General features: G+C 45.1%; 3 protein-coding genes across 3 annotated transcripts; 2 read left to right on the top strand and 1 right to left on the bottom strand.

The window, feature by feature from the left end:
• Nucleotides 1-571: 571 nt before the first annotated feature.
• FOMMEDRAFT_152015 (uncharacterized protein) lies at nt 572-2,639 on the top strand (the record flags this gene model as incomplete). The annotated part of the gene is made up of 17 exons (XM_007262915.1): nt 572-717; nt 748-868; nt 928-1,011; nt 1,065-1,097; nt 1,148-1,244; nt 1,307-1,329; nt 1,387-1,417; nt 1,475-1,507; nt 1,563-1,639; nt 1,688-1,745; nt 1,809-1,904; nt 1,969-2,007; nt 2,058-2,102; nt 2,159-2,185; nt 2,240-2,280; nt 2,340-2,365; nt 2,414-2,639. The coding sequence occupies 17 exons, from the start codon at nt 572-574 to the stop codon at nt 2,637-2,639; spliced, it is 1,203 nt and encodes a 400-aa protein (XP_007262977.1).
• Nucleotides 2,640-7,209: 4,570 nt separating this feature from the next.
• Nucleotides 7,210-9,201, top strand: FOMMEDRAFT_144642 (uncharacterized protein; the record flags this gene model as incomplete). The annotated part of the gene is made up of 17 exons (XM_007262914.1): nt 7,210-7,338; nt 7,388-7,397; nt 7,454-7,473; nt 7,527-7,559; nt 7,610-7,706; nt 7,771-7,796; nt 7,852-7,882; nt 7,941-7,973; nt 8,030-8,106; nt 8,155-8,212; nt 8,276-8,371; nt 8,435-8,473; nt 8,525-8,569; nt 8,621-8,647; nt 8,704-8,744; nt 8,805-8,830; nt 8,894-9,201. 17 exons carry the CDS (start codon nt 7,210-7,212, stop codon nt 9,105-9,107), a joined length of 1,002 nt encoding a protein of 333 aa, XP_007262976.1. The 3' UTR covers nt 9,108-9,201.
• A 135-nt stretch (nt 9,202-9,336) lies between these two features.
• FOMMEDRAFT_117616 (phosphate permease) lies at nt 9,337-12,182 on the bottom strand. Its single transcript, XM_007262913.1, has 10 exons — nt 12,004-12,182; nt 11,891-11,944; nt 11,819-11,834; nt 11,599-11,758; nt 11,416-11,522; nt 11,243-11,366; nt 10,793-11,175; nt 10,224-10,738; nt 9,737-10,142; nt 9,337-9,664 (listed from the first exon to the last, which is right to left on the bottom strand). The coding sequence occupies exons 1-9, from the start codon at nt 12,132-12,134 to the stop codon at nt 9,965-9,967; spliced, it is 1,668 nt and encodes a 555-aa protein (XP_007262975.1). The 5' UTR covers nt 12,135-12,182; the 3' UTR covers nt 9,337-9,664; nt 9,737-9,964.
• Between the last annotated feature and the right edge of the window lie 1,804 nt (nt 12,183-13,986).

The following is a 13,986-nucleotide window of genomic DNA, read 5'->3' as shown; positions in this document are numbered from 1 at the left end:
TATCAGCTGCGCAGGACAAAATCAGCTTCGTAACTGTTGTACCCACTAATATCAACGGAGTTTCTCTTGCACTGTCACTTTCGAGAAATTCGCGATCTAGGACAACTGAACAAGTGGACTCATAGCAGAGCTCTCGCGGAAAATGCTCAAGGAACTGCTCTGACTTCCCCGCTCATGGTTTCTCAGTCCTAAGGCATCCCCGCCTTTCAGCCGATGACAAAGGAGTTACCGGTGAACTGACAAGTGGCAGGGACCATGGTGGTCTTCGTGCATCTGATGAAAAATCACCTCTCATCTGTACTCCCAGCCCTCGGTAACTGTAGCGCTCAATCCTAAACCTACATCAAAATGATTTGGTATGACCGGAGAGACCCCGCAGTGAAATAAATGGCAGGATCTGCGCCACAGCAAACCATCACCAAGCAAAGAGTAGATGTTCCTTTCTCAGCGTTCGACACTATTCGAACATCGGGCCTTTTCTGGTCCTGCTTTATGTTAGTTTCTCTTGGATATCCAAGGAGTCTCTCTCTAGTAAAGTCACAGTTCATGCTAACTATATTCAACCAACGCCATGTTTTTCCGGATTCCTGAAGGCTTTGTGTCCTCTTGCGGGTCAGCATTTCCAACTGCGTGGGAGATCACTGAATGTTATTCTCTTTCGCGTTTCCTCGATGCGGCGGTCATTGTTACAGAAATGATCAAAGACCCAGTTCGCCTGTATATAGGCTAGCTTACCCTCGAGAACAGCGATGCTCTTGGCACCCCACATTCCCTCACCGTATCTATCCTCTGCTTATCCATGGATTCCTTTCCTTTCGCGGACCTCTTGGACTTACAGACTGCCGCAAAGGAAGTCCACGTCTATAGGGTAAGGTGATAGTTATCTGCGTTGAACCAGTAATTGACTACATTGAAAGTATATTGCAGGCAAGCGCTGACGTAACGTCGGAGGAGGAGAGGTTGATTGCTGACTGCATCGTACATCCTACAGCAGCAACTCTAACACTATTTGTATGCAAGAAATGTTCCTCTATCTGTGGCTGTCTTTCTGAACTCTTCTGAAGATTTACGATTATTTTTGCACGTTAGAGGACGAGGTAAATGGTTACAATCGGTTATTTAAACCTTGCTCAACGTGCATTCCTAGATTCGCCTTGTGTGGCCGTCGCGGTGGTCGTTCATAAAATGCGTTTACTTCCTCAATAGGGCCAGCGCTTTCCTTGCTTCATTTTTTCTTGTATATCGTGAGCAGCCTTGCAACACCTTTCTCCGGGCTGTACTGAATGATTCCTGCGGTCGCTGATAGTGTTGCTTGTTATCAATGAAGGGGTGCGCAAGATCTCGTTAGTTATCTTGATCAATTGTTGTGTCCTGACTATAAACTAGTCATGCAGGCCAAGTCTATTCACCACAGCTCGTACGTGAATCACGATCTAGAAGCCTAAATCTTCTTGTTGACTCGCACATATGATAGTCATGGGGCAATTGACCTTCGTTATCGGAGAAAGTAAGTTCGATGCTTGCCTCCTTTTTCTCACGTATTGAATCTATCCCGAGCACAGTCGTCCTGTTCATGCGTGTTTATGCCATTTGGTGCTGTAGCAGGCGCATGTTAATTCTCCTGTTGTTGATTTACATAGTAAGTGTCCTGTGTACCAGAATGCATGACTTTTGGTGACAAGTTTAGCCGGGTGTGGTGGGGTCGACTTATGCCAACCTCCATGCAACAAGCACTGCTATCACCGGTAAGTATGCATCTTATCCCTATCGAGCATCGAGTCCAGCGTTCACTCAATTTACGGCGTTAGCGACATTCCCTGAGCTATTTGATTCAGGATGCCTAGTGATCTACACGAGCACAGATTTCTGGGCTTGTTACCTCGTTCTCCTATTCCATGAAACTTGTGAGCATTACTCCATTTCCTCGGTACCCGCGTGAATACGAGCTTGACTGCTGATCCGTGATAGTTATGCTAGTACTCATCCTCATGCGGGCATTCCGGTTTAGTCAGTATAAATAAAACGCTTCCACGCATGCGAAGCTAATGAGAAGTTAGGTGGCTATAAAATATCCAAGATTTTGAAGAGAATAGTGCAGGACGGTAGGTCATACATGAAATGGTTACTTTCTCTCAATAAAATGACCTTCGTTTTTCAGGTATTTTCTATTACATTTGCGTTCTTGGTGAGCGGCGACTTTGAATATACATGTAGAAATACTTAACAATGGCTGCTGAAGGTATGTCCGTGGCCAACTTACTTGTTCTCTTACTCGCAACGGTGAGATTTTCATCTTTGACGGTACTGCACCCCTGTGAAATACTAATTACTGCCTGCAGAAAAATTTGCGGACGTTCCTAATTTTGTACGCTTCACTTCTTTTTCCGCTTCGTAATATTGATACTGACCTTAGCCACCCTTTGACACGAAGAACGCAAGGCGTGCTGCATAGCATCTTCTGTGCTCGCCTCCTGCTCCGTTTGCGCGGTGCATACCGGTCGCTTACTACCGAGGGTTTGCAATCTATGCGTTTTCGAAGTGGGGCCACGGGTACAACTGAAACAGATAACGATCATCCCTCCGATGTTATTCCGTTACAAACACTTTCTGCTTCTACGTTGCATGATGCACAAGATTGACATGTTGCTGGATGTAATCTACATCTGGCTCGTTTTGATGTTTACTCATCTTTATAATGAGTTGGTATTCCATTTAAAATATTTACAGCGGGTACATATATATTTCCTCTTTACTTTGATAAGCTATGTTAAAGAATTTGAAAGGTTCTTCTAGCAGGTTAATATATTACTTTTATATTACATTGACTCTAAAGAACTTATTTTCATAAGCAATCAAAGAGCCAGCTAATGTACTTTCCCAAGCCCAAGCAAATATTTACTTATTGTTGTTGTTGAGATTGTTTGTTTGTATGCTCTCCTGACTCCTTATTGAAAGATTACTTATTACAGTAAGCATTTATCTGGGATGCACGTGATGCACTCATGTTGTGAAAAAGACGCCTGCCAACTTGCGCTGCACTCACAAGCAGAATCGTCGCCAACTACAATCTCAACTCATTCTATTCATTGCTCTTCTCTATCTAACGCTGTCATTATATCGGCTGCACAGGTCAAATATGTTTTGTGGCTCTTATAACCACTTATATGTGCAGAGTGCTCTTTCGCGCTTCACTGTCACGTTCAAGGGATTCACGCTCCAGAACAACTGGACTTCTGGACTTACTAGCTCTGAAAGATTAAGGCTTCTCTTATAGATTCTCAGCCCTAATTCCCTACAAATCAGCCAACCACAATGGAATAGTTAGGTCAGGTTATGGGAAGGAGGAGATAAGCTAGCCTTCGTGCATCGATGAAATTTCTCCTTTCATCTGCCATACTAGCCCCTAGTAGACTTAGCGATCCAATCTATAGCATAAATCAGAACGATTTCAAACGACCGACGAGACCGAGAAATAAAATGAATGTCGGAATCTGTGCCACAAACGATCACACAAAGCATCACGGACGTTTCGTCTTTGCGAAGCCCTATTCAAATGGCGGACGTTTCCAAGGAATTTTTTCTGTTAGGTGCAGTCATTTCGAGAATAATTTATCTAGTAAAACTACGGGTAATGCTGACTATATTCAATCAAGAGCATGACTTCCTGGATTACTGAGGTTTTTTGGTATCTCCTGCGCATCGGTATTTCCAACCGTATGGGTGATCACTGAATGTTATTCTCCTCCGTGTTGTCTACGATGTGGCGTGATCCGCTACAAAGACGGTCAATGACTTAGTTTTCCCGTATATAAACTGACTTACCTTCGGGAGCAAGGAAGCTCATGGCACCCCCGTTCACTCACTGTGCTCATCCTCTGCTTATCCATGGATTCCTTTCCTCTGACGAATCTCTCAGGTTTACGGACTACTGCGGAAGACGCCTACATTTTATAGGGTAATGTGATGCATATCTGCGTTGGACCAGAGATTAACTTCGTTGAAAGTGTGTTGCAGGCGAGTCTATGTCGTGATGTCGAAGAAAGGAGTGCTGATTGCATCGTACATGATACAATCGCAACCCTAACTCTCTTCGTATGCAAGCAATGTATTTCTACCCATGATTGCATTTCTAATCTCCTCCGAAGATTTTTGGTTATTTTTGCACTTTGGAGGAGGAGATACGTGATGAAGTTTGACCATGCAGACCTTGCTCAACATGTACTCGTAGATTTGTCTTGTGTGGCCGTCGCGGTGGTCGTTCATAAAATACGTTTACTTCTTCGATAGACCCAGTGCCTTCCTTGCTTCATTTTTTTTCTGGTATATCATGAGCGGTATCGCAACACCTTTCATTCGACCGTGCTGATCGGTTCCTGCAATCGCTCACAGTGTTGTTGGTCATCAGTGAAGACGGGGTGCGCGGAAACTCGTTCGTTATTCTGATCTATCGTTGTAATCTGGCTGTAAGCCAGTCGTACAGGTCAGGCTTATTTGCAACCGCTGGTACGTGAATCTCACTCCAGATGCCTAAGTGCCTCTCGCTGATTCGCACATCCACTAGTTATGGCGCAATTAACCTTTGTTCTCGGGGAGAGTAAGTCGATACTTGCTATTTATCTATCTCACACGTTATACATATCGTCTCTCAGTCATCCTGTTCATGCGTGTATATTCTGGATGGTGTTGTAGTAGGCGTATGTTGATTCTTTCGTTATCGGTGTACACGGTAAGTGCATGGTTCGCAGAAGTACAGAGTTTTCTGTAACAAGTGTAGCCGGGTGTGGTGGGAGCAACTTACGCCAACCTCCGTGCAACCAGTACTGCCGTCGCTGGTGAGTATGCATCCTACGCCTACCGTGCGTCAAGTCCAGTGTTTACTCAACCTATGACATTAGTAATGTTTCCAGAGCTATTTGACTCGCGGTGCCTAGTGATCTACACTAGCACAGATTTCTGTGCTTGTTACCTTGTCTTCTATTCAATGAAACCTGTGAGTATTGTTCCACGTCTTCGGCGCCCGCATGAATACGAGCTTGATTACGCTCCCTGATAGTTATGCTTCTTCTCGTCCTCACGCGGACATTCCGTTCTAGTTGGTGTTTCTGTGATGAAGCATTTCTATGCACGCGAAGCTAACGAGCAGACTAGGCGGTTATAACATAGCTAATATTCTGAGGAAATAGTTATAGACGGTAGGGTACACATGGCGTGGTTGTTTTCGTCCTACCGACTGACCCTCTTCTTTTTTTTTGTGTGTGTGTTCTCTATTATATTTGCGTCCTCGGTGAGTGACGACCCGAAAAATCGTATACAGACTGATCTTAACAATGGCTGCCAAAGGGAGTTCTGTCGCCAACTTGCTCGTTCTGTTACTCGCAACGGTGCAGTTTTACCTCTGACGATACTGCCTCCTATGAATGGCTGATTACAACCTGCAAAGAAATTTGCGGACATTGTTGATCTTGTACGTTCCGCTCATTTTTCCTTTTCACAAAGTAGAGACCGAACCCTTCTTGTTCACGAAGGACACAAGGCGTATTGCACAGCATCTTAAGTGCCCGCCTCTTACTCCGATTACATGGTGTGTATAATTAGTTTACCATCGAGGGTTTGCGATCTGTACGTTTGCGAAGCTCAAGAACAACTCTTACGGATCACGATTAACATCATTGTTCCGGTGGTATTATGTTACAATCGTTTTCCGCTTCTACCTTGCATGATACACGGGATTGATAGGGGTGAAATTGGTGGTTGGCTAGTTTTCATGTTATTTTTCTTTGTATCGAGACATTAAGAAAACAGCGAAATATAGGAGAACAAGTATATTTTACCTGATACGTTGGACCTTTTTATTTTATTAAAAAATTACGATTTCTTTTCTATACAGCTTTATACTGTAGGTATACATTCTTTAACTTAGATAGCCATTAGTCTTGGGATTGTACCTCTCTTTTTCCAGACATAAGGCTTAAATAAATTTTAAACGAATTACTTAGGCTAAGACATTTTAAATAACCTATGTTTGCAATTCTACTATCTAATACTTATTTATTCTTATTTTCCCTATGTTATATTTGTTGAGAACTCATGATGTACTGTATGCCAATGATATTTATGAGTTTTACTAAACCAAATTTATGTGCAATTGCTTGGAAGGCGATAAGCACCTTTTTTGTACAACTGCATGTTGTATTGCAAGCAAATGTACCCACAAATATTGTGCTCACAATGTGAAATTCAACTGTGGATCAATAGGTATGCTATGGTATATTACACAGAAGATGGTCGTGCGACTGATGCAGGTTTGCCGTGCCGCGAAGCCAGTTCATACGGTTTGCACGTGATGCACTTGGACTGAAAAGCTTGCCCTGTCAGATTGACGTGTTGGTACATTGCTGCTTTACATAAATCACTGGCGAGCGGGACGAGTCCTGAACTACCATCATAATTCGTTTTGCTCATCACTGTTACTGTTAATGTTATCAGCCGCTCAGGACGACAAATCACATCTGTGGCACATGGCTGTAGTTGCAATTTCCTTTGCTGTGGCAGTGTCAACTCCAAGAGACCTACTAGTCTCCGGTACAACTCGGCATGCGGACATACCAGCTATGAGAAACTCGAAGACAAAGTTCGGGAGTACATTGACCTCCCTTCTTATCACTTCTTATTCGCAGGTCTCTACCTGCCTGTCAGCCGACCACACAGTTAATAAACCAGAAGCGGGAAGTAAGGTGGTCTTCGTACATCTATGATGAAAAATTCTCCTCTCATCTTTTATCCCAGCCCTCGATAAATTTAGCGCTTTCAACTTAAGCGATACACCAAAATGAAAGGATCAAGAAGATCAGGGAGCAAAGTGAATGTCAGAACCCGCAACACAGAAAGGATCACCGCGCAAAGAATCGTGGAATTGTTCTCCGTGTCTGATACTATTTAATTGAAGGGCATTCTGTGCTAGGCGCTGCTGGATTGGAAATAAGCATCTCTCCAGCTAAACTATACTCCATGCTATCTATAATCCATGAACGACTTTATTTTTGAATTACCGAATGTCTTGGTGTACCTCTTGTGTGTTCGCCATTTCCGACTGCGTGGGAGATCATAGAGTGCTATTCTCTTCCGTGTTGTCTTCGGTGCGGTGGTCTCGGTTCAGAAGATGGACGTGAACTTAGTTTGTTTGACCGTATATAGACCGGTTTCCCCTCAATGACAGTGAAGCTTCTCGATCCACCCCATTCCCTCACTGCGCCCATCATCTGCCTGTCCATGAGTTCCTTCCCTTTGGCGGACCTCCTGGACTTAGGGACTACCGCGGAAGAGGTTTACATCTATAGGGTAAGGCGAACATTACCTGCATTCAACCAGAAATTAACTGTATTGAAAGTATACTGCAGGCAAGTCTATGTGTTGAGACTTCGGGGTGAAGCCGGGTGCTGATTGCATAGTATAGTCGCAACACTGACACTCTTCGTAGGCGGATAAGGTTTTTCGATTTATGTTTGCCTTTCTGATCTCTTCCGAAGATTTATGATTATATCTGCACGTTGGAGGACGAGGTACGTGGTAAATCTTGGTTGTTCAGACCTTGCCCAACACGTCCTCCTAGATTCGCCTCGTATGGCCGTCACGATGGTCGTTCATAAAATACATTTACTTCCTCAATAGGGCCATTGCTTTCGTTGCTTCATTCCTTTTGGTGTATCGTAAGCAGCGTTGCAGTACCGTACGTCAGGCCACATTAATTGGACTTTGTGTTCTTGTTTGCAGTGCTGCTGCTCGTCAGCGACGGGAAGGTGTGTGGATTTGTTTCTCATTCTAATGAGACATTGTGTTCTGACCGCAGACCAGTCATGCAAGCGAAGCCTAGTCGCTACTGTTCGTGCGTGAATCTCGCTCTTGAAGGAAGAAGCCGTCTTATTGACCCGCAAGTTTGCTAGTGATGGCACAATTGACCTTCATTATCGGGGAGGGTGCGTCGTCCTTTACCTTTTCTTTATCTTTCGTACTGAGCATATCATGTGTCTAGTCGTTCTGTTCATGCGTGTATATGCTATATGGTCATGTAGCAAACGCATGTTGATTCTTCTGTTATCGGTGTACGTGGTAAGTGAATGGTTCGCAAAACTTCAGAACTTTGGGTAACAAGTGCAGCCGGGTGTGGTGGGGTCGACTTACGCCAACATGCGTGCAACCAGCACTGCCATCACCGGTGAGTACGAATTTCATCCGTACCATTCATCAGATGTAATGATTACTTAATTTGTGGCTCTAGCAACATTTCCGGAGCTATTCGACTCGGGATGCCTATTGACCTACACTAGCACAGATTTCTGGGCTTGTTACCTTGTTCTCCTATTCCATGAAACCTGTGAGCATCGCTCCATTACTTCGGCACCCGCATGAATACAACCTTGACTGCGATTCCTGATAGTTATGCTTATACTCATTCTCACACGGGCATTCCGTTCTGGTCGGTGTAAATACAGTGCTTCCATGTATATGAAACTAAAAGGCAGTTTAGGTGGATATAAAATATCTAATATTCTGAAGATAGTAGTCAAGGACGGTAGGATGCGCATGGAATGGCTACTTTCGTTCAATTGACCTATTCTTTTAGGCATCTTCTATTACATTTGCGTTCTCGGTGAGAGATGACCGAGCATATATATCCAGACTAATATTTGACAATTGCTTCTGAAGTGACTTCCGTGGCCAATTTACTCGTCCTCTTACTCGCAACGGTGAAATTTTTATCTTCGACCGCAGTGTACCCCCTGTACAAGTACTAATTACACTTACAGAGAAATTTGCGGACGTTCCTAATCTTGTACGCTCCACTCATCTTCTCTTTTCACAAGGTCGAAACTGACCGCAACCGCTTTATATGAAGAACACAAGGCGTGTTACATAGCATCCTGTGTGCCCGCCTCCTGCTCCGTTTACGCGGGGCATACAGGTCGCTTACCACCGAGGGTTTGCGATCTATGCGTCTTCGAAGCTCGACCACGGGTACCACGCTCGTGGATGAGGACCATCATTCGCCCCTCGACGATATCCCATTACAGACATTTTCCGCTTCTACGTTGCGTGATACACGAGATTGATATGTTCATTGGTTGGACACTGCTTGAGCGCGGCTGTTTTTTCTAGAGTAGATGAAAAGTGAAGTAACCAACAATGTTTTCGGTTTACTCCGACGAGGCCGTACGGGTTCATGTCCCAGGGAGAACAGAAAAATCCTGTTTGCACTGTCAAGGCTACGTTGATCGCTGAGAAAACAGGGTGCTAGTAAGCTTCTGCGATTTAAAATTTGGATTTATTGTTGCTCTGCTATCATGATCGTCACGGATCGTCACCTGGAGCCACTTAGCCAAGCAACCCCTGGTTCCTACGCGTGGTTTGCGCAACGGGAACAACTCGTAGTCGATGCCATCGGTCAACTTGATGCACAGTAAGTGATGCCTCTTGGAGAAAGCCAGACGGAACTGCCAGTCTGCAGATCATTTAGAATAAGTCTTAACCCGCGGAGACGAGTAGAAAAAGGTACGAGGGACAATGAGAAAAGGTTTAAAGTATTCAAGTAAGTGCCTTTGTCCCGCGCATGACAGATCTAGGGAAGGGAAGGCTGCAGTTATATTGTAGTGCTTATTGACCTAACCATGTAAGGTGGTCCTTGTTCATCAGCTTTATCCCATTTTACCCGTGTCAATTCTCTGATCAATGTCCTAATAAGGGATATCTATTTTGGACCACGGCAAACTGCGCAGGTTGGTAAAAATGAATTAATTTATCCATTATTACAGCCGTCATACATCAAGCATCTGCTAGGTCAGACAGGTAAAAGAAAACATCGGAACTCGATCCTAATCGTAAACTCCAGTCAATAAATCAAGGTGAAAGAAAGGAATATGTAACTCTGGAGAAAAGGATGCTGTAAAGGTGAAGTGGAGAGTATAGCCCCCTAATGCTTCTCGTCGCGGGTCTCTGACTCCCGATCGGCGGGCCTGTTGCCAACGACGCCAGCGATGAAGCCTTCTTGGTTCTCGTTTGAAAGCTCTTCGAGAGAACGACCCTTCGTCTCCGGGAGGAGAAGCGTCGAGAAAATACCCGTAAGCATGAAAAAGGCGAAAATCTCGAGACTAAATCATTCCAAGTTCAAGGCATTATTAGTTCATCAGTACGTGGCAAGCGAAGGAGGAGAAAAAAGTCCGGAAGCTTACATATGCTTAACGAACTTGTTCGGTCCGCCAATGTTCCGCATCTGTGCGAAGCCGACCTGTGCAACGATGGCTCCAAGTTTACCGGATGCGGCCGAGATACCATGTGCAGTACTCCTGTAACGCGTCGGGAACGCCTCACCAGGTATGACGAACGTGGTAGTGTTCGGACCAAAGTTCTGGAAGAAGTTTGCAAGGCAGTAGAGGAACGTGAATGCTTTAGTGCCTCCGCTTGAGGCAGAGAGTTTGTCGTAAGCGAAACCCATGATGACGAAGAGGATTGTGAGAAGGATGAAGCCCATGAGCTGGATTGGCTTTCGACCCCATTTGTCGATGAATAAGAAGGTTGCGTAGTATCCTGGGATGAGACCCGCGACGGAGAGGATGAGGTTACCTACACAGATGTTGTATAGGTTTTGGTACACCTTCTGCGTTCCCGTGATCTCTTTTGAGGGAGACCCAAAGCCGATAGCAGTCAGAATGATAGAAGAGTTGAGACCGAGACCATAGAATGCAATCTATTTAGTGCATATAAGCAGAGGTACTAATGTAATTTGAGATAATCCGCTTACGTCCAGGGCAAACCAACTCCAGGCACAGCCTATCAAGACCTTCATGTTTTCCCATTTCCGGAAGTACGCAGAGAAGTCCCTCTTTGAGGCTTTGGGAGCGACGACACGCTCAACAACGGCATCTGGGTCGACGACGAATTTTCCCATGGAAAGCACGTTCTCGACATCTGATGCGGCTTGCTGCACATTCCGTTCAACGTCCATCGTAAAACGCGGCGTCTCAGGAATTGTTAGTCGGAAGTACAACGCAACACATCCCGGTATACACCCTAGACCGATGAGAAGACGCCACATATAGTCTATATGCTTGAGATTTGTTGGGTCGTCATGAAGGACAGCAGTCTTGAAGGCGACTACGATGATAAGTGCAACAAGACAAGCAGCTAAAAAGTGAAGAGGGCACAATTCTTTAATTTCCTGATCGGGTAATTGCACATTTCAGTTACTTACTGAAGTTTCCCCATCCCTGCGCTGCAAAAACAGCAGTCATAAGGCGTCCACGTATTCTTGTTGAAGAGAACTCAGATGCAATGACCGCAGACAGTGGGTAATCTCCTCCGATCCCCACCCCCATCTAATTAGAAATTAGACACCATGCTGATAGACCCGAACTTGCGACTTACGAAGAAACGCCAGACAATCAGGGCACCAATTATGCTCACTGCCTGTGCATGGCCAGAAAGCGCCTGCGCGAAGGTTCCGACGATAATGATCATCAATTCAACACCGTCTAATAAAATAAAATAAAAATAAAAATAAAGCTGTTTAACAAAGACATCAATATCGGAAGGTAACTCAGAACGTACACATGCGCTTGCGACCAAGGAGATCAGCGAGCCAGCCGAAAAGGAGTTGGCCAACGAGAGTTCCAACGGGTGCTGCAACCTTGACTCCCAAGTCTTGATTCGTGGAGAGAACCTGGCCCTTCCCATACACGTATCCAAGCATCACCGACGCGATATTAATCTATTTTCTGGATTAATATTTCCCTTCCCAGGACGTAAGGTTTAGCTTAGGTTATCTTACAGCGAAAATATCGTATCTGTAGACATCGTTAGGAATCCCTCAAATATCTCTCACAATTCTGCCACAACTTACGCATCAGTGAAGAAGCCAACACCAGCGACGAGGACGACTTTGGCGTGGAACCGTCTGAAAGTATGATTTATAAGGAAATTCAATACTTAAAATTAATGGGGAAGATTACTAACGAGAACTTGGCATTGTCGACATCAGCCAGGGCTGCTCGACGACGCTGGTCGAGTGTATAGGCATTAGCGTTGCCCTTTGCACCAACAGAGCCATGGCTTGACTCTTTTTCTGAGATGTAACTTCTGTCCATCGCGAATAACACCTGGAGGACAACAGAGAAAGATCAAAGGGGGACGGGTCTCTGAGGGGAAGAGGGAGATAAGTAGGGCAACCTATAATTTATACTTCAGTGTTTGATGGCCCGGCGCTCAATTTCAGCGATACCGATACGAACACTTCGGCTTTTGCGCCGGTAGACGCAGCGTATGGAATCGCCGATCTCGGGCCAGGTTGGACAAACTTTGGCACACTGCACATGCTAGGATGATGCTCATTACAGCTGAGTACCTCGAACGTGCAGCGACGACGCGTCCTCATTGGCTGCCACTCACGACGCGTCACAGTCACGTGACCAAATTATTTTATGTTTTCTCGGCGTTCACCCACGTTCCAGGTTCTGTCTCTCCCGTGTCCGAGTCTCCGTGAGCTTTGAAAATTTAAGCCCTCATCTGTCCGTCGGCATATACACCACTCTTTCAACCCCCAATCAACCCAAGAGCCTGGCCTTGTCCGGATGAAAATCGTGCCATCCTCCCAAGACCTAACGCCTCGAGCAAAAGCATTAGCTTAAGGTCCTTAACAGCGGTAACGGCGTCTCAATTGTCTACCGACCGCTATAGCTGCCTTCGAGTCACCTAGAAGTACATCATGGAGCTTCTCCGAGCGAGGAGGTGTCCCTCTGATTCCAGGCACTAGTACTACAATAGAAGCTCCGAGAGAGGGGTAAAGAAGTTTGGATCAACTCAGACATCGGTTTTCTCACAATCACAGTCCATATTTGAAGAATCATTTTTCCCTCGTGTGATCTCGGATACACATGGAACATTAGGTTGCGAGTAAGTCGGACCCGTATACATGAGCGACCTGAAAATGTTTCTTTCTCTTCTGTTACTAGCGGCGGACGCTCATACGTTTCTGGTGTACACGTTCTGGATGCCGCAAGCAGCGCTTTGAGCATATGAACCTGTTCAGATATACAGCACCGCATCAAACGTTGGTGTGGGAGTTATTTCAAGCACCTCATCGCGGAACAATATAGAATTTGGGCAAGATCTTATGTGCCTCATCGCGGAACAGTATGCATTACTCCGGTATCGGTATCCTCCGCACTCGATTCGTAACAATCCTCCCTTGACTTCTGCCGAACTGAGATTTGGACGCAGGCTTAAAGCAAGAGGTAAGTGTTTACCGCAATGAGCTAATGACCTCCTATGGAGATGAATACAAAAGAGCTCAGCAGCAGATGGAATAAGGGAAAGTCTACCAATGCGATGAGTTTTGTATCTGTCTAGCAGTTTAATAGTCCCGCCGTGGCGTCTCGATTAGCGCGGTTTATAGCACACTTGATCATCTCATCTCAAACGAATTATCGATACATTACTATCCTAGGTACACAATTCATTCAGTATGGGAAGTCAGCTGCAGTCGGAATGGCATAAGGCACACGAGATGTAGAGGAACGAGGTGTGACTAGGAAAAGCCACGCAACATGTCCTGGACGCCACTCCTAAAGTAAATCAGCTTGACGGGATATACGCTCGTTATCCGCTTCAGAATCATGACTGTTATCGTTCAGGAAGCTCGTATTTTGTGTCTTATCTACTTGGGTTCTTGGGCTTTTAGTTAGTAGACTAAATCGAAGACATGTAGGTGCAAGTACTTATGGAAATTTATTATTTCTGCCCTGGCTCGATTCAGACCTTGTCACATTTTGTTTCACAGTAGGCGACTTCAATTAATTGGCAGAGACACTTGCAGAAGGGCTTCGGCAATTTAGAGTTAAGATGCCAAGAGTTATGCAAGTCTCTCAAAATTGAAGAGCTGGACTTGCAGAGATCGACATTTAATGCCCATGTCACGTTACTCATGATTTTTGTTGGGTT

This window comes from Fomitiporia mediterranea, assembly GCF_000271605.1.
Source record: "Fomitiporia mediterranea MF3/22 unplaced genomic scaffold FOMMEscaffold_2, whole genome shotgun sequence".
NCBI lineage: Eukaryota > Fungi > Basidiomycota > Agaricomycetes > Hymenochaetales > Hymenochaetaceae > Fomitiporia > Fomitiporia mediterranea.
This window is presented reverse-complemented; position numbering and strand designations above follow the sequence as displayed.